Source organism: Pelmatolapia mariae, linkage group LG23, assembly GCF_036321145.2.
Source record: "Pelmatolapia mariae isolate MD_Pm_ZW linkage group LG23, Pm_UMD_F_2, whole genome shotgun sequence".
Classification (NCBI taxonomy): Eukaryota; Metazoa; Chordata; class Actinopteri; order Cichliformes; family Cichlidae; genus Pelmatolapia; species Pelmatolapia mariae.
This window is the reverse complement of record NC_086246.1, coordinates 34,816,300-34,841,829: the sequence shown is the minus strand read 5'-3', so window position 1 is coordinate 34,841,829 and position 25,530 is coordinate 34,816,300. Positions and strand designations below refer to the sequence as shown.

At 37.1% G+C, this 25,530-nt stretch overlaps 1 protein-coding gene across 1 annotated transcript in view; it reads right to left on the bottom strand.

Moving 5' to 3' along the window:
- Window positions 1–25,530, bottom strand: part of LOC134621242 (inactive N-acetylated-alpha-linked acidic dipeptidase-like protein 2) — a 272,732-nt gene that overhangs the window by 95,887 nt on the left and 151,315 nt on the right. Inside the window, exon 11 of the mRNA XM_063467671.1 lies at window positions 22,215–22,361. Coding sequence (XP_063323741.1) covers window positions 22,215–22,361 — 147 coding nt within the window. The remainder of the gene's footprint in view (window positions 1–22,214; window positions 22,362–25,530) is intronic.

Sequence of the window (25,530 nt, the reverse complement as noted above, 5' to 3'; positions counted from 1 at the left end):
GCTCTACTCAAGATTATGACTTTATAAATATAAAGTTATGTCTGGTACTCTTGAAAAACACAGCCTGCAATGTACCAGTCTAATGAAGTACATCACACAAGCAAACTAACCAGTTTAACCCGCTGTACCAAATTTTCAAATTTAATGCAACTTTTGAGTAACACAAAATTAGTGTACTTCAGTTAGTCTAAGGATCTTGGAGAGGAAGCGACTGGACTTCTTCAAGTTTCTTGAAGACATTATCTAACAGACACATCAGACACATTGTTTGTTGAGCTGTATTTATAATGTTGTTTGTAGTTGTATTACGTTTTTAAAATGAACTGGCATTTAAAAACCTTACTCTGTTCCTGATCACTCATTTTTCCAAAGCACTATAACAGTAACACAACTTTATTTAAATAGGCACCAGGAAGACATCAAAGAGATGAAAAGAAAAAAACACAAGAATGTACTGAAGGTATAGGCGAGCCATGAGATGTCATTCTTGTTTTATTACTGAGCAAGTCACTCCCATGTCTAAAATTAAGTTCACACAGATGCATGTTTATGCATTTACTTATGTATAGATATTTATTTTTTCCAGTTGAACTATATCTGACTTACAAATTGATGGTGTCAGAAGTCTCAGTCTCTCTCTTTTCTGTGATGCATTGGTGTTAGCAATTAGCACAGAGATGATTTCAAATGTAAATATCCGACACTAAAAAAAACCCCCAACACACACACACACACACACACACACACACACACACACACACACACACACACACACACACACACACACACACACATACACACGCACACACGCACGCACACAAACTGGAACATTCCTCAATCTAATTTTAAACCCTATAACCCAGGCCTGTCCAGTAACTAAGCCCCTGAGTATCTTCTATTTTGGTGAGCACATTAGGTACAAGAACATGATCACACACACATACACTGAACTCCATGCCAGTTCCTGATACACTCCATCTCTGTGGCAGTTATTTGATTATACCCTGGGGCACCATATGAGTGAGAGACAATCTGAGCAAGAGAAGGGGAGAGGGTGTAGGAAAAAAATGAGACAAATTTGAATTTGACAGCGAGCAAAAGATGGAGAGACTGGGAGTGGGAGGTGGGAGAGCCGAGATAAAGAATAGTAGTGACAGTGCCTGGATCAATACCGTGTTGAGATATTCATTTGGACTCTGCTGGGGTTCCCAAAGTAAGCACACACTCTGTTCCTCTCTGTCTGTCTTCCTATCTTGCTCTCTTTATATCAGCATCTTATCCTCTCCCTCTCTGTCTGTCTTCCGTCTCGATCGTTCACCACTGGGTGTCACTGAGGGAACAAAAGAGGCAACCTCAACCTCAGTTTGCTATCGAGAGCATCTGGATGGCAAGAGTGAACTTTTAACTGATCAAAGCTGGGATTCATTCACTTTTTAATTAAGACAATGTCGTAAATGAAGGGTTTATCATTTGCAGACCAGTGACTACTTCAATCTGCATTTGGAGTTGAGTGGATGGGAAATAACATGACCCCATCATTAGTGATAATGTAATATTTTGCATTGTGTATCTGCAAATCCATGCAGCATTACTGTGAAAGAGAAGGACCCTAATTACTCCAACAGCTTCTACCAGATGGTTCATGATGAGAATGAATCCCCCCAAAATATTTTTTTTACCAATAATATTTAAATGGTCCATTTTTAGCACTGTATAGTGGAAAAATTTGAAGCTCCTGTGTCACATGAATGAACCATGTAGTCAGAATGGGGACATTCTTATCGTACACAATCATAGAAAAAAAGGATTTTTAAATATTAATTATCAAACTCAAACTTTAAGTTTTAACACCATTTTTCCATCATGTTGCTACATGTACAACATTGTTACAGTAACTCAGGATGCAATTTGAAACACCAATAAAATAAAAATCCCTAATTTCTGAAAAACGTTTTTCACCCTATAGTGACTAAGCTTTTGATATTATTGTAATATTGTTAGTTCTATAAGTATGTATTTAGGCCATCATTACTCTGTCTAACAAAGCAAAATAATGTAAACATCAGAGAATATAGTAAATCAAAATGCAGTTACTTGTTTTAATGAAAAAAATCTGAAAAATAAATCACACTGTAATGACTGTCAGTTACCTTCTGTAATCTTTGTAGTTTGAAAGCTCGGATTCTGTGTGTTTGAAAATGATTTGGTTTTAAGCAAAGCCTAACTGATCTCCTGCCTTTTGCCCCCGTATCAGGGGGCGTTGGGGCTTAAGAGGTTAACTGGGAGCAATATGCTATGCGCTGGAATTGTTAATATACAAAAATTTAACTGGTCCTTATTGGGTGGCATTAATAACAGTTTTCTTGTTGTCTTGACAGCTAAATGGATGAAAAACGAAAGAGGCATCTAAGATTTTCTGTTTGCCATCTAGGAATGCGAGTATTTCTTTATTTACAATTGAGATCAACAAAGCACATTATATTTAACATTTTCTGAAATGCTGTGCTGATTTCACACACCCATGCAGTGTCTAGTACAATACTGTTTTCTTTCTAACACCTTTGATTATGTGGTTTGAGTTCATTGAGCACACTTATTTGCCCATGCTCTGCTTCACACAATTTGATGCAGGTTCACCTAGGTATGCCCTATATAGCTACGGTCCGCTGGTTCAGACTGCTGAAAGGCTCTACTGGGGCAGCCATCAGGCATTTTAAATGATGACTTGATGCTGGCAAAATGCTTCTTGATGGAAAGGTAAGTGTACTTTTTTCCCAGATAGCTCAGGGACCTGTTCATCTTGTTTCCCCAGCTCATTCTAAAAATAGGTTGGAGAATCATTTTATACACCACTAAGGTTCGGTTCCCTAGTAAAGCAAGACTCCAAATCTATCAAGTGACAAAATTTTGCCTGGTTAAATTTCACAGCTAAACTTGCTTTTCAGCTTAAATCACAAATTCAAGCTTCGACATGTAAACATGCAACTCTCTCCTCACCATGAATCATAACGCTCAAATTCACCCGTTAAGTGTTCACAGCCTTATGAACAGTAGAACCTTAAACACCATTGAAAATGTGAAAATGAGTTAAATGAAAACATCTATACAAAATAATCTAACAGCAACATGAGTGGATCTTTTTTGAGCAGAATAGCTGATAATAGATGAAACCCAAATAAGCACTACCAGGAGATCCACAGTTTTGTCACCCAATGCTTTTAAAAACAAAGAACTTATATGTTATTTTGTATCAGTAACTTGACCGACACCTCCCCCCACAGCATCTTAATGGAATTCAGATCTGAGCTTTGACCTAATCATTCCAGAACTCTCCATTTCTTAGTTTTTAGTCAGCCCTTGTGTTATTGTCATGTTGCAGAGTCCAGTTACTGCTTCAACTTTACTTTTTTCTACAGATGGTCTCACACATTTCTGACACCTCCACTGACACTTCATGACACTTCCATCTCCATGCTCCACAGCTGGTATGAGGTTCTTTTCCTAAAAAGCTGAATTTAGTTTACTACAAAAATTCATTTTTAGACTCATCTGTCGAAAAACCATTATCCCAGAAATCCAGAAGTAGTCTTTGTCTACGTTCTCTCTGGCAAATATCATGCTGGCCTTCACGTGTCTCTTAGAAAGCAAAGACTTCTTTCTTGCACCTATTATTAGAATTAAACTTGTGCTGTCTCTTTCTGACTTTAGAGGCTGCTGTAGGTCAGGCAATTACATTTTAGGGTTTTTGGAGACTTCTTTTAGCTCTCAGGGTGAACTTGCTTGGACAGCCAGACCTGGGCATGTTGGCAGTTGTTTTGAATGTCCTTCACTTGTAGAGTATTTTCCAGACAGTGGGATGGCTGGTTTCAAATTATTTTGATATCTTTTTAAATCCCTTACCAGGCTCATAAGCTGCTACAATCTTCTTTCTGAAGGCCTCAGACAGCTCTTTTGATCTCACCATGGTGTTAACTCTCACTTCTACAGTTGGGAGCACACCAAATTAAATGTCTGAGGTTTAAATAAGGTTAGGAAGATTTAGAGGGCAAGGCTCCATCAAAATGCAGAGTAACAATGTCCTACTTATGTCCACCTGATGTGATACACCTTTGTTTAGGCATTATAAGTGGAAATAAATTACATTCTACTGAAAATGTTTAAAATCTTTCCTTCAGTTTTAATTGTTTAGTTATATTGATTTTAAATATCTATATGTCAAAGTATGCTAAGAAAAAACCCACACATACTATTTTTTTCACATGACCAAAATGCTTAACTTCAGTCCAAATAAACTATTTAATGGGCCCACTTATGACTGTTGACATTGCTCAGTTTGTCCACCAACCCATGTTTGGAACCATAAAATCTTAAATCTTAAAAACTGTATACTGGTCGGTCTCTGCTGGTGGCCAGTACTCATAAAAATGGTGAAATTATTCAAGCAGGAAAGTCATAATAGCAATTTTATCATAAACAGGGCAACCCAGAATAAGGACTTAGTATCCCAACCATCAAAATAATAACAGCAACAAGCGAAATTAAACGAATAAGAGAAATTAAATGAGTAGTCCATTAAATTATATAAAAAATATACATGCCTGGCAAGCCAACACAAGGAAGGATACACTACTTGTGTATTGTTGTGTAGCTATGTCTCATTAATAGAAAGGATTAATCTGTCTTAGTGGATGGATATGCTGCAGTTTGAAGGCTGCCAACCCCAAATGGTGTTCAGCCATTTCATTAATGCCAAACCACATTGTTATTAAACCCAGCGATACACGTACCTCCACAGGACGATCAGCCACTGGGAACTTGCCAAAGAAGTCAAACGACGAGAGTGCACCATGTGTTATACAGCCTGTTTTCAAAGCAGTGCAGATTTACACCACAGTGTAGCACTCTTACTACAAAGTTTGTACATGTTCACACACATGACCTCACTTAATCGAGATAACTTTTTTTGATTTTGTTAATAACTTGATTTAGAATGAGAAAAAGTCATGATGGGTGATAATAATAATAAAAAAAAAATACACTACCATTTTGTTATTGTATAGTTATTTTAATAATGTTATAGTCCCCCAAGTGTTATAATACCTTTTTTTCTTAATTACATTAGATCAATCTAGAACTTGGAATCTAGACTGGACTCAATTTCTTTTTAAAAGTCCACAATGTCTACATAATATTGCAAAATTCATATGGCATACAAAGCCATAAAATCAAAGGAAATATATGTACACCAATATCCTAAAACTGTGGTGAGGGAAAGATCAGGCAAAGGTACTAAACTCTTTCTGAAACTTCACAGGACCTCAATAACGGTGCAATGGAGCAAGTGTGTAACTACTAGCACTCTTCAGTGAGTTGTCCATCCAGATAATCTCAGTAACTGAGCAATTCTTTTCTCAAGGTTCTTGATCAAAGAGGTGACAAGGGACTTAACAGTCACTCTTACAGAGCTTCAGAAGTCCTTTGCGAGGATAGAGCCATTCGAAAGGACAACTGTTTGAACAGCATGGCATCAATCCCCACTCTTGTCACCTAGAGTAGCTGGAATTATGCCACTCTGCTCAGAAGGCACATTTAAGCTTGGTTGGAGTTTGCCTAACTCCTTTTAAAAGATTCTATGATCTGCAAGCTGAAAACTGGGCACATTTGGAAGAACTTCAGAAACCACCTCTGGTAGACACCAGGCATTGCTGTTGCCTGTCACATGGTGGTGGTAGCAACATGCTATTGGGGGAGATTCTTTGTTCTGAAAAATAAATTTATCAGAACGAGTGCATGCATTTTAAGACTGAAGTGGGGATTCAGCTTTTAGTGCAACAGTGAACCAGCCAACCAGAGCCAAGTCCACACAAGAATTGCTTCTGACTGTTACTGAGTGGCAAAGCAAATGTCTAGACTGTGACTTTAGCACACATTTAAATGTAGTGTTTCCTTCTTTCTTTTTTTCCTACACTGGTTTCCCCAAAATTAATTTTATGTATGCTCATGTGGGTCTTTACTGTATGCATCCCTTACAGTGAATCTCGGCACTTGCAGCATCTTCCTGCATACCAAATTAGATGCATGTTGATCTGTCAGTACATGTTATGGTTGCACGACAAGAAAACACCGACAGACAGCAGTGGCGCTGGGGCATTTTGCATGCATTCAGTCATGTATGATCCTATTACACTCACTGGGTTCGTGAGGGGAAATGGAACAGTTGAAGGACATCAAGTGAAAACTGCTGTTGCTCCCTGCATTTGACCAATGGTACCTAATTCTCACTAAAATCTACACTTTAACAAGCATACAAACATATTTCCTGACATGCATGGAAACACATTTTGCTTGAAGACACATTTGTTGAACCGGAGATATGTACTCAGACATGCATGAGAACACATATGGAGACTTTAATATGCCTACTCATATGGATCAGAATACCTCGTAGACCCATAGAAAAGGTTTTCACTGAGATTAGTGTAGGGAGAGAAATCTATGCTAAAACTGTCACCCTCTCTTCTAATCATAAATTAGCCACTGGGTTATGAGTTTGAACTTCAAATGGCCTCATACCCTGTGTCTCTCTCATTTAGAGGCATTTGACATGAGAATGTGGTTATGCAATTTCAAACTGAATAAGAAGAAAGCTATTATTGTGCTATAGTTCGAAACCTCTCCCTAACAACAAGACGCAGCATTTGTCTTTAATATGTTTAACCTGGTGTACTTAAGCTAAACAGGGCAAAGAATCAGGTTTGGAAAAATATAACACAACCTGAATATAAATCTAACAAACCTGCAATAAAGCGACGCATTTATACACACTTTTTATTTTAATTGTTACTGTTAATTTAAGTATAGCAATCAGATGCTGTCTCAGCTGATTCTTGAATCAGAAGGACTGACTGATTAAAGGTTTACATGTCACTGTCGTAGTTGTCGCACATGTCGTAGTTATAAGGTACATGTCTGATGTATTTAATGGTGTGTGTGTGTGTGTGTATTTAGCAGCAGCATAGTGGGATGGATTGATATCAGGTGAATCACCAAGGCAGCCTAAGACATTCAATTTTTCCACATTAAAGAGCTCTACGGCTGCCTTTGATTGTTTAAAGCTATTGTCCTGAATGATGATATGGTACCAATAAATTCTGATACTTGTGCCTGGATATCAGCAAACAAAATGCTTGTGTTCACTCTGCATTCATTCTGTTTACTTCAGACAGTGGGAAGGTCAGAAGCAGTGTTTAATAGATGATTTGATTTCCATTGTGTTTTCAACATTTACACATTTGAATTGTTTTGATTGAGCTTGAATTTAGCCTTAAACTACAAAGAAATTTTAAAATTGTTTTTGTTTCGTTTTTTACGTATTTTTCTAGTTACAGAAATGTCAAAGGTATATCCCTCATAAGTGTAAATGCAAAAACTGCAGCAAAAATGAAAATAGATATAATTGCGCACAATTGACAAAAAAACAGCATGTGCATCAAAATAAATGATTTCCAATACTGCAATCAAAGTTCTAAGTGTCCCAGGAACTATAAAGAAAGGCATAAAGTGACTTTCAATAGCACCAGTGGACCTTTGAAAGACCCTGAAGAAAAAACGTCACTTCCGGTTTTTGCAGTTAATGACATTTATTCCAACATAGAAAGTGGTATGAACAGTTGATGATATTGAAAAAAACATTTGTCTGAATTATAATGTTTTTGTTATTGCATGCACTTTTTACATGATTTTTGCAAAGCCATTAGTGGAAGGAAACCATGGCGTGAGACAATTTAATGCATGATATGTAATTAAAACTTCTCCATTTTCATATGGAAAAAAATGATTGCTCTAGCTTATTTGGTTGCAATTCTACCGGGAATTAAAAATAATTACGCAAATTGGGATCGCTGGTGATACCATGGGCTTTTAAGTGCTAATATAAGGGCTATATTATATTTTTTTAAGGTTCCTAATACTTACATGCCAACTGATCAATTTATGATCATCTGAGAAAACAATATTCACTTTTGTCATGTGTGTAGTGCACGTATTATATGTCAAAGATGGATGATTCAGTGTAAATGTGAGTCTCTAGTGTAAGATTTGTGGGAACACCATGGTCTACCAGGATCCACTAGTCTATATAGGTCAGACATTTAGTGCTTCAATGATTTGCCAGAACATTAATCCAGCCAAGGGACATAATCCAGCCAGTGGTCACACTGTCATGCTTTAAATGAGAAGAGTTAGCTAATAGTGAGTCCATCAAAATAGATGTATAAATAAATCATAATCTGTGTGAACGATTTAGTGGTTTCTAAGAAGAATACAGTACCTACTGAATGAAAGTTAATACACAAATTAAGTATGTTATTAAAAAAGGATCTTGGTGTTTTACCTGGTTAAAATCAGAAGGCAACCTTTGTAGCTGAAAAGTGAAGCCAATGCAGAACTGTCGAAAACTGCAGCCCCTTTGGGTGCCACTGAAGGGTGGCTTGAAAAGGGAGTCCGAAACTAATGGATGATGTCACTGTGGCTACATCCGTATCCTGGCTAAAATACAATTTGGAGATACCGGGGAATTATACAATTTCCTCTGAAAGCTCCTTGTTATTTTCCTGTTCACAAAATGTTTCAACAAAATGAAAGGCAAAATAAGGAAAGCCTCTACAGAGGCCCCTTTCATTTCCATCGTCTCTTCAACAGATTATAGAGGGTATGGGAGTATGGCTTGGGAAAAACTTTGGCACAGTCTGTTCCTGAGGAGGTAATTGATACCAATACTAAAACCTCTAATCCAGTTGATTGGACTGAACATCTGTTGAGGGTGTATATAAGTATGTTCGTGTATGTGTGTTTGAGAGAACTGGGCACTGCTGAGGCAGGAATGAGAGAGCGATGGAAAGAACCTTTCATTTTCTATTAAAGTGGTGTGGATGACACACAAAGAGGAGAGATACAGACAGGAACAGCAGTGAGAGAGGGCTGATGAAGATTAATAACTAAGGGATGCAGGGAAAAGTAAACCCTTAAATCAGTTTATCTACTTTATTTGCAGAAAAGGATTTACTTGCCTTATTGGACTGACATTAATCTTTATTTTATGGAATTTGTGGTATATATCATTGCACTGGAAGTTATATGAGGATACTGTATGTTAATGAGGAAAATAATGGACAGTCTCCCATATATCTGCTTAAGTGTCTATATTCTTGGGGCTGTGATGACTTACCAGAATGTTTATGCTCCTAGTTAGGATAAGGAGACATGGAGTATTAAGAGAAAGGGGATGAGATGTCAGCGGAAAGGACAAAACAGCAAAAGCAAGAAGAAGTATATAGCGTCATAAAACGAAGAAGTGAAATATGACGAGGAAATTAAAGCATGGGGAACAAACTTGAACTCTTTTATTCATGCTGGGTAACAGAGAAACACGAATAGAAATGGATTTGCAAAAACATGCTGCTTGAAGGCCCTTTTATGCTGGATGAATGGGTAATTTATACCTGGCAGTTTAATAATGACATTGATCACAGTTATTTTATTTTTTTTATATTTCCCCGAGCTTTGTTGCTGGAGTTCTGTTTTTTATTGTGACCTAAGCAACACTTTACAGTGAGTTAATAAAAACCTGCTTAGGTTGTGAAGATCAGGTAGGGAAAGAATCAGAAATGACCTTCAAGTCAATGAATCGTCCATTAATACCTTCCTAACTCCTAATCCTTTGTGGACTTTATGGTAGATAATGATTATTTAATAAAGAACCAGCTAGAAGATATTATAATTAATAGCTAACAAATAGTGCCTAATTTTCTATTAACCACTTTTTCCTAATTACCAACAGTTAACTTTTAATTAACTCGTTTCTCTGTCCATCAATTAAAGGGACGCATCGATGTAGCGTCACTTTTTTTCTTGACTTTTGTGGTAAACTGCTAATTTGGATCATGTAACACTTTATATTTCTCTCCCTGATGGACTGAATGATGCTGTTTTCTCAGAACTCTATAATAAGATGTTATCTCATCTAATAGAAAGAGTGACTTTAGCTATTAGTTAAAAACCCTTCTGGTAATGAAGCATAATGATTCTTTAAGGAAGTATGACTGCAACCATTACGATGAATGCACTATTTAGAACCCTGGAAACCTTGGTGTCTGGGTGGATATGCACAAAATGAATGAGTGGATAAGGAGAAGATTTAGAGGGATATGAGACTTACCATGACTTTAACCTTTCTGAGCCTTTTACTTATCACTTTTTATGATAAGCATTTTGTGAATCAAAGGTATTTGGGATTTCAGATAAGGCAAATCCAGATTTCAGCAAAGCTGATAAGTAACTGTACATTGAGACATTAATCTTAAAACCGGGTAAGTATTGTAACCTGATGAAACATTTGGTAATTCTTTTGGAACCACAGTCAGTCACAAAGATTCACACATGAGACTGGTATGCTGTATAACTTTGTTTGGGGGGGGTTATATATGCATTAGGTTAGTAGGACGATGAAGCCTCAGCTTTGTCTTCAATAGCAATGTTTAAAGATTTTGTCAAGTTAAGCTGTGTTCCTAAGTAGTCTGGTATTGATAGTAGTTTCAGTGCAGTTTATAATTGTTTGCACCACTAAGCTACATAAAGACGGGATCAGATGTGCTGTAAATATGCAATTATGAATAAAAGCATAAAACTGGCAAAAAAAATCCCATGAAACTAAAGAACAACAAATGCGAGCTGTCGAATAAGAATTTACCGTGTACTCTGAGTCATGCTCTGAGCCAACGAACTCCACTGTTGTCTAAACACAATTAAACACACATAGCTGAGTCATACTGTTGCAATGGATGACATGTCGCTTTATTTTCATGAACATACTATAGGAAGGCAATTTAGTGCATATGACTCACTTCTGAAAAGAAAAAAAAAAAACCAAAAACATCCCACCACCGTAAATGCTTTTTACAGCATCAAATGTGAAATAATAACATTGAAAGTCACCAACTTAAGCTAGATTTCTGACTCTTGAAAGAAGGAAAGGAAGAAAGAAAACAAAATATGCTAAATATCTGAGCTTTGTTCAGTGGCTTAAGTTGGCCTGTTGGCGTACAGTACTGGAGTTATGTAGTAAATTTTTAGAGAATGTGAAATGCAGTGCACGCATTTCAAGTTCAAGCATTCATACAGGCTGCTTGTTCTACTAGTTTCGCATTGTAGCGTGGGAGAGGTCCCCACTGAGAAAAAAGAAAAGAGAAAAAGGTTCGAGTGCTACAGCACACATGTACAACACATATTTTTACAGCATGAAACTACATTTGTTTTTACTTGACCTTGTTAGTTAGGAATATATTATTATTAAAATCATTATTAAATAAAGTACTTTTAACATTAAACATGTTTAAATATAAACATAATTATCAAGGCTGTTACAGGCTGCTTTCAGAAATCTCTAAGGACACTATTTAGTGCAGTATAAAAAAATATGTATCAATTTCGAATGCACTGTACAGCAGTGCATCAGGAAGTGGTGTTCCACTGATGCACATTTTAGTTTGATACCAGCCTCACCTCCCACATGATTTAGGGATATATGGCTAAATCATGCAGAAGCACATTCCACAGATCAATCAATTATTTTGTACACAGACCTGTTCATCCCTCTGCTGAACATCACTGACGGTGCAATATCAAAACAAACCGCTGAACATCCAATATCAAAACAAGTTCTAGATTGAAAGAAAAAAAATCCCAATATTCTGACCCCATCTTTGATATTACACCAAACTTTCATGCTCTGCGCAGTTGTACAACTTCATAGGAACTTTTAAAACACTTGACCAAGGCAAGAGATGGTTTAAAAAATAGCTTTTCATATTTCAGTCTCCACTTTTAAGTGATACTAAAATAGGGGGTCATATGATTGTTGGGTTTTTCTCTGTATCTATTATTGTACGATCTACTGTACAATATAAAGTGCCTTGAGGCGACTGTTGTTGTGATTTGGCGCTATAGAAATAAAATTTAATTGAATTGAATTGATATAGAGGCCATTAAAGCAAATATCAATAAATAATCACTTCCATAAACAGACCGCTGTGTCATGAAAAGATTGGATTCAGTTTTCTGGACTGTCTGTATTTGCAGAACTAAATAAAAATGCTCGGCCTACAGAAAAAACTGATGATCTTCCTCAGTAATTGTAACTGGAGCAAACAGCCTCTCATAAATCAGCCCTGCTGAGTCAGCTACTACAACTGTGTATTTTATTGCCTCTTTACACAGAATTTAGTTTACTCCTAATACACAGATATGGAGATAAAAAAAAATATTTAAAGCATTAAAATTTTAATGTTCCAGTGGGAGTATAACCAGTAGTCCACTTACAACAGTATGTAGGAGGAAAGTTAAAAATTAGGCTAATGCAATAGCGGTTTCTAGTTACAGTCAGCGGTTGTAAAGAAGCCTGTGGAGTGGAAGACATGTAGGGCGAAGGTGAGAAAACAAACAAACAAAACCATTACTGGGCCCCAGGCTTTAAACCACTGCAGAGTAGGAAGTTTGGCGTTAAACCAGTAAGTCTTCAGTTCTCTATTCAGTTATAATAATAATGTATACTTTATTGATCCCCATGGAGAAATTCCTCTCTGCATTTAACCCATTCACGTTGTCACTTTACTGTAATCTGATTACTTTTTGCAAGTAATGAGTAAAGTAGGGGATTGCTAGTCCCCAAAAAAGTAATTAGATTACTGTTACTATCTCATAAGCATGCTGCGTTACTAAACTGTGATTTTGTTCGTGAGAGCATCTCATGACAGTAACGTATGAGTCTGTGGCAGCAACAGACGTGTGTAGATGAACAATGGATAACATGGAGTACGGGAGAGAGTATGACAACCCAGCGTTTAACGTTTGGAAGTAAACACAAAAAAATTATTTTATTTTATATGCTGGAAAATGCAGAAAAGGTTTAATGTTAAACAAATTTCTTCCAGTTAGAGGCTGTTGCATATAATTAAATTTTTGCTTGATGCAATGTGCATAAAGTTAAAAGATTAAAACTAATAAAAAAAAAAGAGAAAACCAAACAACTGTCTAACGGATTTACAAGCATCCTGCCGTGTACTTGCGGTGTTATCAAGTGTTTTGGTAAATGATAACTCTACTCAATGATTACTGACGACCTGTCTAAACTGTGCACAGAGGACGACTGAATATTTTTTTTAAATGTCCATCACAGGATCATGGGGCTTCAACTGGATAAATTATAGGATGAGAGACCGGTAACACCCTGGACAGGTCGCCAGTCTATGACAGGGCTAACACAGAGAGACAGATGCCATTCACATCTTTAGAATCACTAATTAACCTAAACCTACTAACTGCCTGTCTTTAGTCTATGGTAGAAAGCTGACACCCCTGGAAAGGAACCACAGACACGGGGAGAACACACAAAAGCCACACAGAAACGTCCCCAGATGGTGGTTAGAACCCCGGACTTTCTTGCTGTGAGGAACTGTGCCACTGTCTTACTTTTTTTTTTAAAGTTTATTTGCAACAGTTTTGCCTAACTTTAAAGTCACTTCCACACAGTTTTTTTGTGGCTCTTGGTAGAGTCCTTTTTCTTTTGTACTGTGCAGTAAAGTTAGCATAGAAGACTCTAGAGACTCTGCAAGAAATATATGTAAATTTGGTCAATATTAAAATTTAGTACGGTAAGGTTTTATTGACAAATCACAATTTCAGTGTCATTTTCCCAACTTGTTCCTTCTCCTCACTCTCACTGTCTCTCACGTCTACCCTACAGACTTCATTCGTGTCCTCTCACCACCAGTAACTCCCATCTTCAAAGCTGCAAATAAAATTACTTCATGTAAGCTGTGTCAGATGGAGATTTGAACAGACACACGCACACTGGTGTGTGTTAGTGTACTTTAGCTTGCATGACTGTTGCCTGGTATCATCACCACTTGAAGCACCAAGGGGAGTTTGGGCCTGACAGCTGTGCAGGGGAAAGCTGGATGCAGATGTAATATCCTTCTATCATTCCCCATCAGCTTTAGACTTTCAAGAAGGTTGGAGGCACTGACAGGTATCTACTGCCACTTAACAAGACTTCACTTACTGTGTTTTACAACCAACACGTACAGGATGAGGAATACCATTTGAAAAGGACCAAATGCCACTGTAAATTGCTGTAATAAAATGGTATTTCTCCTGCTGGAACCAATGATAAATCAAACCTCGATATGCTCCTGGAGAACTGGTGTAATGAAACTGGAGCAAACTTCAAAGCATCTGGTCAAATATGCATTAAATGACATGTTTACTGATGTGTGTGTAATACAGTGTGTATCTTATTTGCTTGCCTGACAAAATACTTTGGTAAAACTTAATCACACTATAATAATAAAAGCTCCTTGCAAGCAATGGCTCACACAGAATAATTGTGAAATGTTGCAGCTGAAACTTCTATCTGATAATGCATAAACTACTATATTCTATATGCATGCTATCAGAATACATACATTTGGAGCCCTAGTCAAATATGTATATTTGTAGATCTATGAGTTTGTGCAACTATTGCAACTAACGTGTTAATCAGGAACGACAATGAGTGAGCAATGTTAATAAAAGTAAGTAATGTAAGTAAGTTACATTATAGCATGGCCACTAATAGAACAATAGTTCACTCAGTGTTTTCAAAAAACTTTTTTTTCCCCGCGTGAATCCGTTTTTACTGAGAGGACATCAAATAAAATGTAGACTTTTCTGGCGGCTTTGTGAAGATTTGCTGTTGCTGTCAAGTTCAATAAAGTTCCATGATGGTATATAATGCTTGAGTAGTAACCACTGGTTTTTAATACTTTTTTGAGATACCGCTAGTCAGCTTTACTAATATAATCCACTACAGTATATAGTAAAAGAAAACAGTGATTTCTGAAACAAAAATAAAAGCTAATTAATAATAACGGATTGCATTTATATAGCGCTTTTCGAGACCCTCAAAGCGCTTTACAATTCCACTATTCATTCACTCTCACATTCACACACTGGTGGAGGCAAGCTACAGTTGTAGCCACAGCTGCCCTGGGGCAGACTGACAGAAGCGAGGCTGCCATATCACGCCATCGGCCCCTCTGGCCATCACCAGTAGGCAGTAGGTTAAGTGTCTTGCCCAAGGACACAACGACTGAGACTGTCTGAGCCGGGGCTCGAACCGGCAACCTTCTGATTACAAGACTGCCAACTCTTGAGCCACGATCGCCCCTATAATTATTGTTAATGTATACACATCCTACTTTCCAGACAACAAATTGCACAGCAAACCATCACTCTAACTATGCTGGGTAAAATCTTGTTGCACTGGTGTGGGTGTGACTGGAATTTTATTTAGTTTTTTTTCTTTCTTTTTTTTATGTATCTAGATCATGTGATGTTTTATCTCCAGAACGAAGGTCTATTCTGGAATATGTCTTTTGCTTTGTTTGGATTGTGTATTCTTACTCTCGCTCTTCTCTTAGCAAAGCTACTACATTTACAATGCAGGATATTACAGGACATCAAAGGCTAACTGTCCAATTAAAAACTGCCTTTGCAACTATGCCAACAGACAGGAAACCTACAAGCACAATAAGCAGGTGAAAGAAAACAAAGCCAATACAATAGAGGCTGATTAACTGTGTTTGCTTTTTACCACCAAGAGCTCATTTTCAGAGTCAAAATGGGAAGGAGTCAAATGATGAAAGCAATTATTTTCAGCTGCTTTCGCGAACATAATAAAAGATTTGTATTACAGGATTTGAACAATACTCGCACATAGGTTAAAATGTACAATGAGATAATTATAGCTGTTCCTGGTGCAGTGGGAAAATAAATTAAGGATGAAGCCAGAGAAGAATAATTTGTGGTTGTTACAGAAGATAGATTTCCTGATACCACTGTTTTTGCAAAACTCTCTCTCTAAAAGTCATTTAGGCAGCACTGCTGTTTATCACAAGTCCACTCCTGTCACAAATTGTGGGAGGGCAGAAGATGCTGCAGCCCTTGTCCTTACATTTTTGGAGGACTCTAATTGTCTGCACAAAGTTGCAGTAATGGCCTCCGGTCTAAACAGAGTACATGCCAAAGTCAAGATGAAGATCCTTCTGACTCTATTAATTCTTGCTCTCCCCACCTGAACCCGACTATAGCCCTGAACCAATGATCTGCAGAGATGAGGGGATGTCAGATATTCCTCTCACACCTCAGTGGCCTGTCTGAGTTCTCTGCCAGGTCCCCAAAGCCAAGGCAACTGCCTGATGACACATGTCAAAGATGACTCCCACGCGTAGCCCCGACAGGATGGAATTTTACATCCAGATTTCTGCACATGGCAGTGAAGAAAAATATGCTGAAGGAGATTTTTGAGCGTATTACATTACATAACAATGAATTATTCAAACAATGTGTTATATAGCTCATCTCGATAACTTTAGTCACATCATTCTCTCACAGCAGAACATGTTTCTCAGTTTTTGTGCATAAAACAGGTTTAAATCTACTCAGACTTCAAAACAAAACAAAACACGCAAATGTTTTTTAAAAAACATTGTAAAAGTATTGCAGGCGGTGAATAACAAAAGGAAGTTTTAGGAAGCACTGTGAGTGCAAAGAGATGAAAACTTCCATAGAGTGAAAGAAAAACAGATGTTAAATGAGAAAACAAATGTTCAGTGAGCCACACTTTTGTCATGAACACCACAGCAATGGTGCACAACATCTGGTTGTTTCCCCAACACATTACCAGCACAGAACTCTGTTTGCTCAGCATATGAGGATGAATGAATGCAATTACAAACACAGTGGATCACACACAGTATAGTGACCTGTTTGGAATATTGAACAAAGTTGGAAACCAGACAGAGGTTGCTCAGAAATGCACCCACGCAGTTGGAGCCATATGTACCTGCTTTGATTAATTACCTACATGGGATCAGCATGCACACCTGTATACTTTGTAATCTTTGCCCAACTCAGTTCACTGTTCTAAAGCTTTTAGCTGGAAAACACAAACAGTCTCTCTCTCACACAGAAAAGTGAGTGCCTATTGTTTTCTTTTTCTGTTAGGAACCTAATGTGGGCAAATAATAATCACTATATTTTAATTGCAAACTCTACACAGAAAAAGCAGATGTATAAATATTAATTCTTTGCCTTTTAATTGTTCTTGTTTTTCAGTTTTGTTTGGTTTCATGGATCAGCAAGTAGCTACACAGTACACCATCTACTTGGATCAACACAATTTAATTTACTGATCATAAATTAATAACAATGTTTGCCTTAATAATCTTTCAAAAAGAAGAAACATGAAGTATTTAAGTTTTTTATACATACATATGTCTTTTTTTCTCCTACCTGTGGTATGTCATTGATTCATATCACACACATAATTGTAACTGCATTGCCAGTGATGAGACTGAATATTAATTCTAGTCATCAAAGCTCAGTAAACATTATCGTAGAGTGAAAACACCAAAATAAAAATAAATAACATCCAAGAGGGTTAGAAAATAACAAACTTCAGCACAAAAGCAGCTTGCATATATAGCATTTTATATTCCATATGAAATGAATTTTACCTTCCAGCTACTTTCATGTTCATGACAATGCGCTATTCTTGCCCTTTCCCTCTTGATGTGGGTCGAGACATGCATCACTGACTGCATGACAAAAGTCTCAGATGGGATGTCAATGCACCAGCTAAAAGCTCAGCTAGGGCAAGAATGAGGTTGTGTTCCTTCCAGAGAAAGCATGCCTGTGCCAAGACCTGTCCACCGCCATTAGCGGTGAGGTGATGCCAGAATGAACAATGAGGAACTTGCATGTAACTAGTTTTCCACTGAATATGGAAGGATGGCAGATGGGCTTGATGCTCAATCACAAGTTTTCCTAAACCTTGCACGGGGACTGTTGCAGTTATCAGAAGGGCACGATGAGATTATGGCATGTTATGGTACAGTACCAACAGACATAAAACCAGTGCTGAGATCAAATTTGTCATTCCGATGACCATTAGGTCCTTTTCACTATTGAAAATTGGCCATTGAATCATTCGGTGAACCCTATACTTTCTTAGCTCTAGTGAAGCCAACAAAACCTAACTTTTTTCCCCAAACACAGCCTAAAAGTTTGTGGTTGAATGTATGGCCTGTGTTACATGTTTACATTTTAGGCCAAACAAATGGAAAACACACAATTGCTCATTTTCACACGAGCTATATTCAGGGCATCCCTGAAAAATATTTTGTTGACCTTTTAATACCAAATGTACTAAACCCCCTGTACTCAGTTAATATTTTTAGCTGCTTGTTTTTATGCTTAGTGCAACTCTCCACCTTTGTTGAAATTCTAGCTCTAAATACAACTGACTGAAGAGAATGTGAAAGTCAGGTCGTATCACAGCTTCACTCCCACCTCCTCAAAATCAGGGCCATTCACCATGACAACACTGATAATATGTAATGGTGGGAAAGCCTAAGAGCAGAACACAATCTGTGTTCAGTGTGTGGGAGAAAAATAAGAGATATGACTAACACAGTGTTTGACAGAATGAAAAAAGATGACATTTACAATTGTTAAAAATAACCGAGGGTAATTTGAGATAAACATTTCCTGTGCACTCAGTGTGTGGTTTTTTTTTTTTTTTGGGGGGGGGGGGGGGGGGGGGGGGGAATTTGTGGCATTTTGGGCCTCGATTGTCAAAACTGTTGTTGAGGAGAAAAATCCAAACTGACAAAGCAGTTTTTAACTCACTGTTCCCAAGTGCTGATACATAGTGAACTTCTGTTTCCAGGTCTAATGGTGTCCCCTCGTTTACTCTCCATATTGTCTCCTCTCCCTATACATTTTTGCAGGTCTTTTTCCAACAAACTCTTGGTAATAACAGCCGGTTTTTGATGTTCTCCCGTTACTGCCGAGAGCTTGCTATTTTTGTTGATGTTGACTGTCATATCTTTATGCTCTTGTTTCTCCTCTTTGCTTCCTCTCACTCCAAACAGTTGCAGTATTTAGCCGCCCTCCCTGACGCCGTTTCTGATTTTTTTTTCCAGTTAAAAGTTTTTTTTTTCTTTTTTCTCAGAGTTTCTCTATATAATACAGTGACGTCTTTATCTTACGATGTAAAGTGCACGGCAACTGCTGTTATATAGGTAGAACTGAATTGATGAAGGATGTCTGCAGATATCAAAAGCCCTTTGAGCAGCAAAACCCATTAAAGCTTGACAAATTAAAAAGAAAAAGAAAACAAAAATAAAGTCACAACTATTTCAGTTTGAAGGACCATTTCAAGACATTTGGTATATAACCGTTTGAAAATCCTATGAATACAGGTATCAAGACAGTGCTCTAACCTACGAGGAGTGAAATGAAGACGCAATGGAATATAAATAATAAACTGTATTACTTTTGTACTTTCTTGTACTGAACTGTACTTTTGTCCTAGTGAATATTTGACCTTTACCTTCACAGTTAGACGTGTTATTTATAATGTAAACAACAAACCTAATTTTGTATTATCATCTCAGAGTGACACATTTTGGATACATTTTTTGTTCTTAGAAGTAGATCTAAATGACTCCTGTTTGTGCTTGTATTTAGGGTGAACTCCACAGGTGTTTTAAGTGCTTGGGAGTTGGAAATATGCGTAACGACAGTAAGGTTACAGAGAATTATAGGCGGTTAGAGCCTGCAAAACTTTACTGTAGCAGGAAAATTGCTTTTCATATGATATCTCTGTAACAAATATTATATAACTCTTGTTATTCCGGCTTGCACTACTTCTCAGAAAATACATATCCATTCATTTGAGTGTGAGGGTGTGGAAACTAAACTGTCCCATACGAACACGAATTTATTTAAAATTACTCATGGGAGAACACTATTAAAGATGTGGTCACGCTGTGAAAGCGGAAATTGGCCATTAGAAGGAAATATAAATTCCGCATATTTAATCAGCATGTCTTGAAAATACATGTAGGTGCATTAAGCATTTGTTGCTTGCAGAAGTTGTACTGTTTCCCACTTTCTGTAATCGTGTCACTGTTCAATATGCCGGCATCTGCAAAAAAAGTGAATATGGTAAAACGAGTGTGGGAACATGTTTCAAATGGGTGCTGCAGGGTGGAAGCATTACGTTTAAGTTAGGGAAAGCCCCCACAGCAACTATATTTTTTAAAAGATCTGTATGAATGATTGCATGCCATTAAATGTACATTAGTTTTGCATTTTCTTATATAATCCATGTCCATGTCCTTACATGAATACTTTAATACATCCCATCCCAGGATGTGTGTTCCGTCCATCTGCCTGCCAGTTTAGTTTATGTATTTCCAGTTTAGCCAGTTTCCTGTTTTTGTTATTTAGTAATAAATCTTTGTTTTGAGTCTGCACTTTTGGGTCCATCATTCTTCCTATCCTGCCTGCACACAGCCTACACATGACACAAAACATAGGCAACACAGACACTGGTTTATACGAAAGCCAGATTTAAACGATCAATAAAACACTAACACCATTAACACTAATGAATCTTATTTACTTAAGCAGCCCAGGAAAGCAACACAGTAGCTAAATATTAACTCTGATTGGACAGAATACTTGGCTATCATCATGTTTAGTGCTAATGTTAGTAGCAGTTTTTATACTTTTTGAACTTATACCTGGGATAAACACATACTTGAATCTAAAAATAACATACAATTTGTTTGTTTTTTAATTTGTAGTTAGGGAATAGTTGACTATTAATTAGTCTCTTATTTCCTCAAAAGCAATATAATCCTCACTGACTCTATCAACCACGGTCTGCTATGCCATTAAACTTGCAGCTTAGCAGCTGAATAGTCTTTCTCCTTCTCCAGACTGAACAGTCAATCTGAAAATAATTCGGAACTGTCTTGAGAAAATTCAGTTTCTAAAACATGTTGAGCATTTCTACAAGTGGAGAAATTAACTATAAATGGAAGCTGTGTAGGTTCTTCTGTCTGTCTCAGCTTCCCCAGAGACCCGGTTAAGATATAAAGCAGTAGAGGAAATTTTATTGCCCTCTGATTTTAAACGCTGGAGTTCAATCCAAATGCTATTAAGCCGTTACTAATATATGGATATAGGGTGTTCCCTAACAGAGTCAAGTTTGTTTACAGATAGTTTTTAATTTAATTTAGGTTTTGTCTTTCCTAAACAAACCCAGTGCTGCAGATTTCACTCTCCACCACCTATTATTTTCAGGTTGTAAAGGCACCTTGAGGGCAGATAAACATCATGAAGATCTCTCGCACTAATTAAGCTCAAAGTTGCCGTCCTAGCCAGAAGTTCCAAATTTGAGTGGGCCGATAAGCTGAGGCTAAATCACTGTGTTTCCACCCCAAGGCTGTGCAACAAACATCAATACTGCATTTTTAATGGAAATAAATGGGGGCATGCATAATTTGTGAGCACTATGATGTGCATTTTTTCCTTACAAAAGAGACAAGCTATACTGCACTCTGCTTAAGTTTGAAAATGTTCTTCATATCGGCAGTGACACTATATGGGCTGCATATGGTTGTTATCACAGTGTACCACATATGGTCATGTGACATATCTGGAAAAATGTCTTAAAATGTAAATCATGTAATGTAATAAAGTCGTTAATTTTAGATCCAGTCCACTTTTTTTTCTTTGTATATATGAACTGCCCTGTGGTAGATCTCCCTCTGACTGGCACTCCAATTTAACCGAGTTTGACAGATGGGATCCTTACTAGATTTTCTTTAAAAGAAAATTTACACAAACTGAAACAATACTCTTCTCCTTTTGGTTTAATAATTTCCATTATTGTCTCAGTGCATATTGTATATATTAGATTATTTATGTGAAACTAAGGCTGGGATGAAGTAATTACTACAGTCACACAACTGGTATATATTCATACAGACTTTGTTTCACATGCTAAAACATTAAAGCATGCACTTTAACATATGACAGACACAAACTACTTAAAGGTAAATGTACTTTCTCAAAGACAAGTTTTGCTCCTAATTAGGGAATTTTTACTATCAGAAACTAAAAGACAAGGTGTGACTGTGCCTTGTATTATGGTAGTTCCTCTGATCTCAAGGGACAACGTAGCATGGCATAAAATCAAAGCAATGAGCGTCACAAGAAAAATGGAAATAAAATAATTGGGTCTTTTGGTTTAGACATACCTCTTCTGCTCTAGTCTGTTCAAAGGCAAACTCCATGGTGGGCACAGCCAATTGGTTGGCAAAGAAACCCACATCTCCAGGCAACTGCAGTGAGCTGACGTTGGGACCAGGGCAGTTTCCGCCACGAATACAACTCAGCAACTGCCTCTAACAAAGAAGAGGAAAGAATAATGGGAATAAAACCATAGTGAGAAGAGAAAATTAATTGGTGGAAAGACTAAGAGGAGAGACAGCAAAGTCTTCAGAGGTAAGTCTCGCCACTCAGAAGTCATTTTGGTAACATGCCAGGCAGATATTTTTTGTCTAACAAGACTGGGCTCTCAACTAAATAAATGTGCAAAGTGCAATAAGTGCACTTTGAATGGTCACTGGGACATGAAAGTGTATAGCATAACAAAACAAATGTCATTAATCCTCTCAGAGTTGCCAAAATTAAGTTAAAAAAAAAAAGTATACCTGTGCCAAATGCGCAGTTTTTATGACCCCAATGCACTTACATTAGTGGAACAAATAATACATCTCACAGCTGAGTTTTTGAGGAAAAGGATATGTTTTATGCGAAACACCAGCTTTGGTAATGTGTATAAAAAACACTACTACCCATAAATATCCCATAAATCATCATACCACCACCATAAACTTGAACCATTCATACGGTGATTGGTCCATGTTTTCCTGTTATTTACTTCAAATTCTGATCCTACCATCATGACGACTAATACAAGCAGTTGAGCGTTCAGACTGGCACCAACAAAGATGTCACGTTCAAAGTAATTTAAAACACTTTTCTTCCTGATGCGTGGTTTGAACTTCAGTAGGTCATTTTGACCATGTGTACATGCCTAAAAGTAGTTAGTTCCTGCCATTGGCTGATTAGATATTTGCATAAACAAGCCATTGAACAGGTGGACCTAATAAAGTTTTTGATGAGTGTATATTGGATTACTAAAACAAAAAAGAAAAAAAAAGCGTATTTAAACCATAGCTCCTTTTATTAAGCTCATTAAAACTACAATGCGGTTGCAGGCGCTGAATAATAATGTTTGACTTGTCTTTATTAGGGTACTAAATCAAACTTATTTACAATTTTCCTCAAGTGGTTTCCTTCCACTAACCAATGTTCTACAATTATTGTAACAGCAGCTGCTTCTCTTTCAATAGCAAATAACACCGGAAAGCAATAAAACCAGGTGACAAGCCACATGTTAGTGGTAGTGAACTGTGTCAAAAGCTAGAAATGTGCAATTATCTACAATAACAGTTTCATATCATCAGGGCCCCAAGCACAATATTGTATTTAGCAAAACATATACCCATATCTGACAGTTGTCATTAGCTTCGGCCATGAAACTAATATGAATTTAGATATTTTTTTAGTGGAAAACTAACTTTTATCTCCGCTGTCTTCCATCGGTGTTCAAGCCAAAATAGCAGTTTATATTCTAGAAAAGATTTCCAGCTCCAAACACTTTGCAATGTAGAAATACAGTGCAAAAATATTCTACATGTGATTTATGTCCAAAAACATGCTTAGCTCATCAACAGAGGTGATTATACTGTAACACAGATACAGTTGTGATAAGATATGCTAAGAAAACAGGATGGAAAATGGTTGTATTTGTATATTTATATTAGGTATGGTGAAAAAATGGGAAAGAGAACAATTGCATATATGATTATTCTTGGATAATTTACATGTTTTTTTAATAAAAATTATATAGTCCATAATTCATAATTCTACAACTAATGTAAAACAATAGCTGCACACCACTGCTATTATCATTTAAAAAACTTTCAGATAACACATAACAGAAGCCAGAACTTAAAACAAATAGTTATTGAATGAAAAGTTAATAATTATGAAATAGACGCCATAGAGCTTTAATATTGTTGAGGTACACCATTTGAATAAGGCAGCTAGCACCCTATTCACTCAAAATGTAACTTAAATGGTAACTAGAAGCATATATATATATATATATATACATACATATTTAAATCACCATGCCAGGTATGAAAAAAAGTTTCAAGGCTGACACTAATAAGAATTCTCAAGTAGAAGTGTAAATTGTACTAAGTATAGTTTAGTGCTTAGATGGGGGCTGGACGAGGTGAGGGTGTTATTATGGCTAATTGCACAATTCAAGCTTTTGTCACAGTTCACCACTAACATGTGGCTTGTCACCTGGGTTGACTGCTTTCTGGCGTTGCTCATAATTGAAAGAACAACACAGCTGCTGTTGCAGAAATTGTCGAGACTAAAGTGGGTAGTGGAAGGAAACAGAATGCAACAGTCAATCAACTGGAGGCTTATCTCAACTGTCCATATCCTCTGTGCCTGCCTGATGTCACTGTGTTCTTCTGTCACATTGCATTTAATTAGAGTTTCCCTTTTATCAAGGTCTGTCAAGGGGAAAGTGTTCTGGTGTCCAATCATCCCCGCCACTGCCACTGACACAATGTTGTCAACCTTTTCTGTTTTATTCTTTCTAAAGGCAGTGGCTCTCTAAACATTAACTGCTGCTGTGACACATCACCACTCCAGCTGAATGAAGGCCAGTAAATAATACCTCCAACCTTGACTCGCAATTAAATTTCCCTTTAATCACAAACTTTTTTCTTTTTTTACTTCCACAAAAAGACTGGAAGGACAAGAACATCCACATGAATATCAATATTCATGCAGGGCATTTCATTACCTACTTACGGCTGATTGTGGGAGTTAACAGGGTGGGACTGAATGCTTGTTCATGTGTGTACAATTTAAAACTTGATTGAGAATCATAACAACGAACTTGTACACAGAGGACACAGTTATCACAGTATTGACTTAAGTATTTGGCTTTTCATTTATTGAAAGCCATGTATTAGTGTAGAATTCAAGCAAAGGTTTATATGTGAAGGCTGTTGGATTTAAAAAACACTACATTTCAGATTTCTTCTTTGTTTTGGAGGAAATTATTCCATGCAGTGACAGTCCCCATAACTCAATCAAGGAAGAAAACTTAGAAAAAGTTAAGCTTTATCAACAGAAAACAAATAGACTCTACTACAGCAAAAGCTGGGAAACTGGGAGAGCATCCCTATGTATGAGGCCAATGTGCACTGAGATCTTAACATGGTCGTGTTAAACTACTTGAGAATCCTGGACAAATATGTGTTGTTGGACAGATTCTTCTTATAAAGTAAATGCCAACTTCATTATTTCAGAGATACCCAGAAAGACTGGTCAGACCGGCCATTGGTCAGTTGAATTCATTTGTTAACTAAACGATTGGCAGTGAATCTTTTGACAGTATTTTTTTTTTTTTATTAT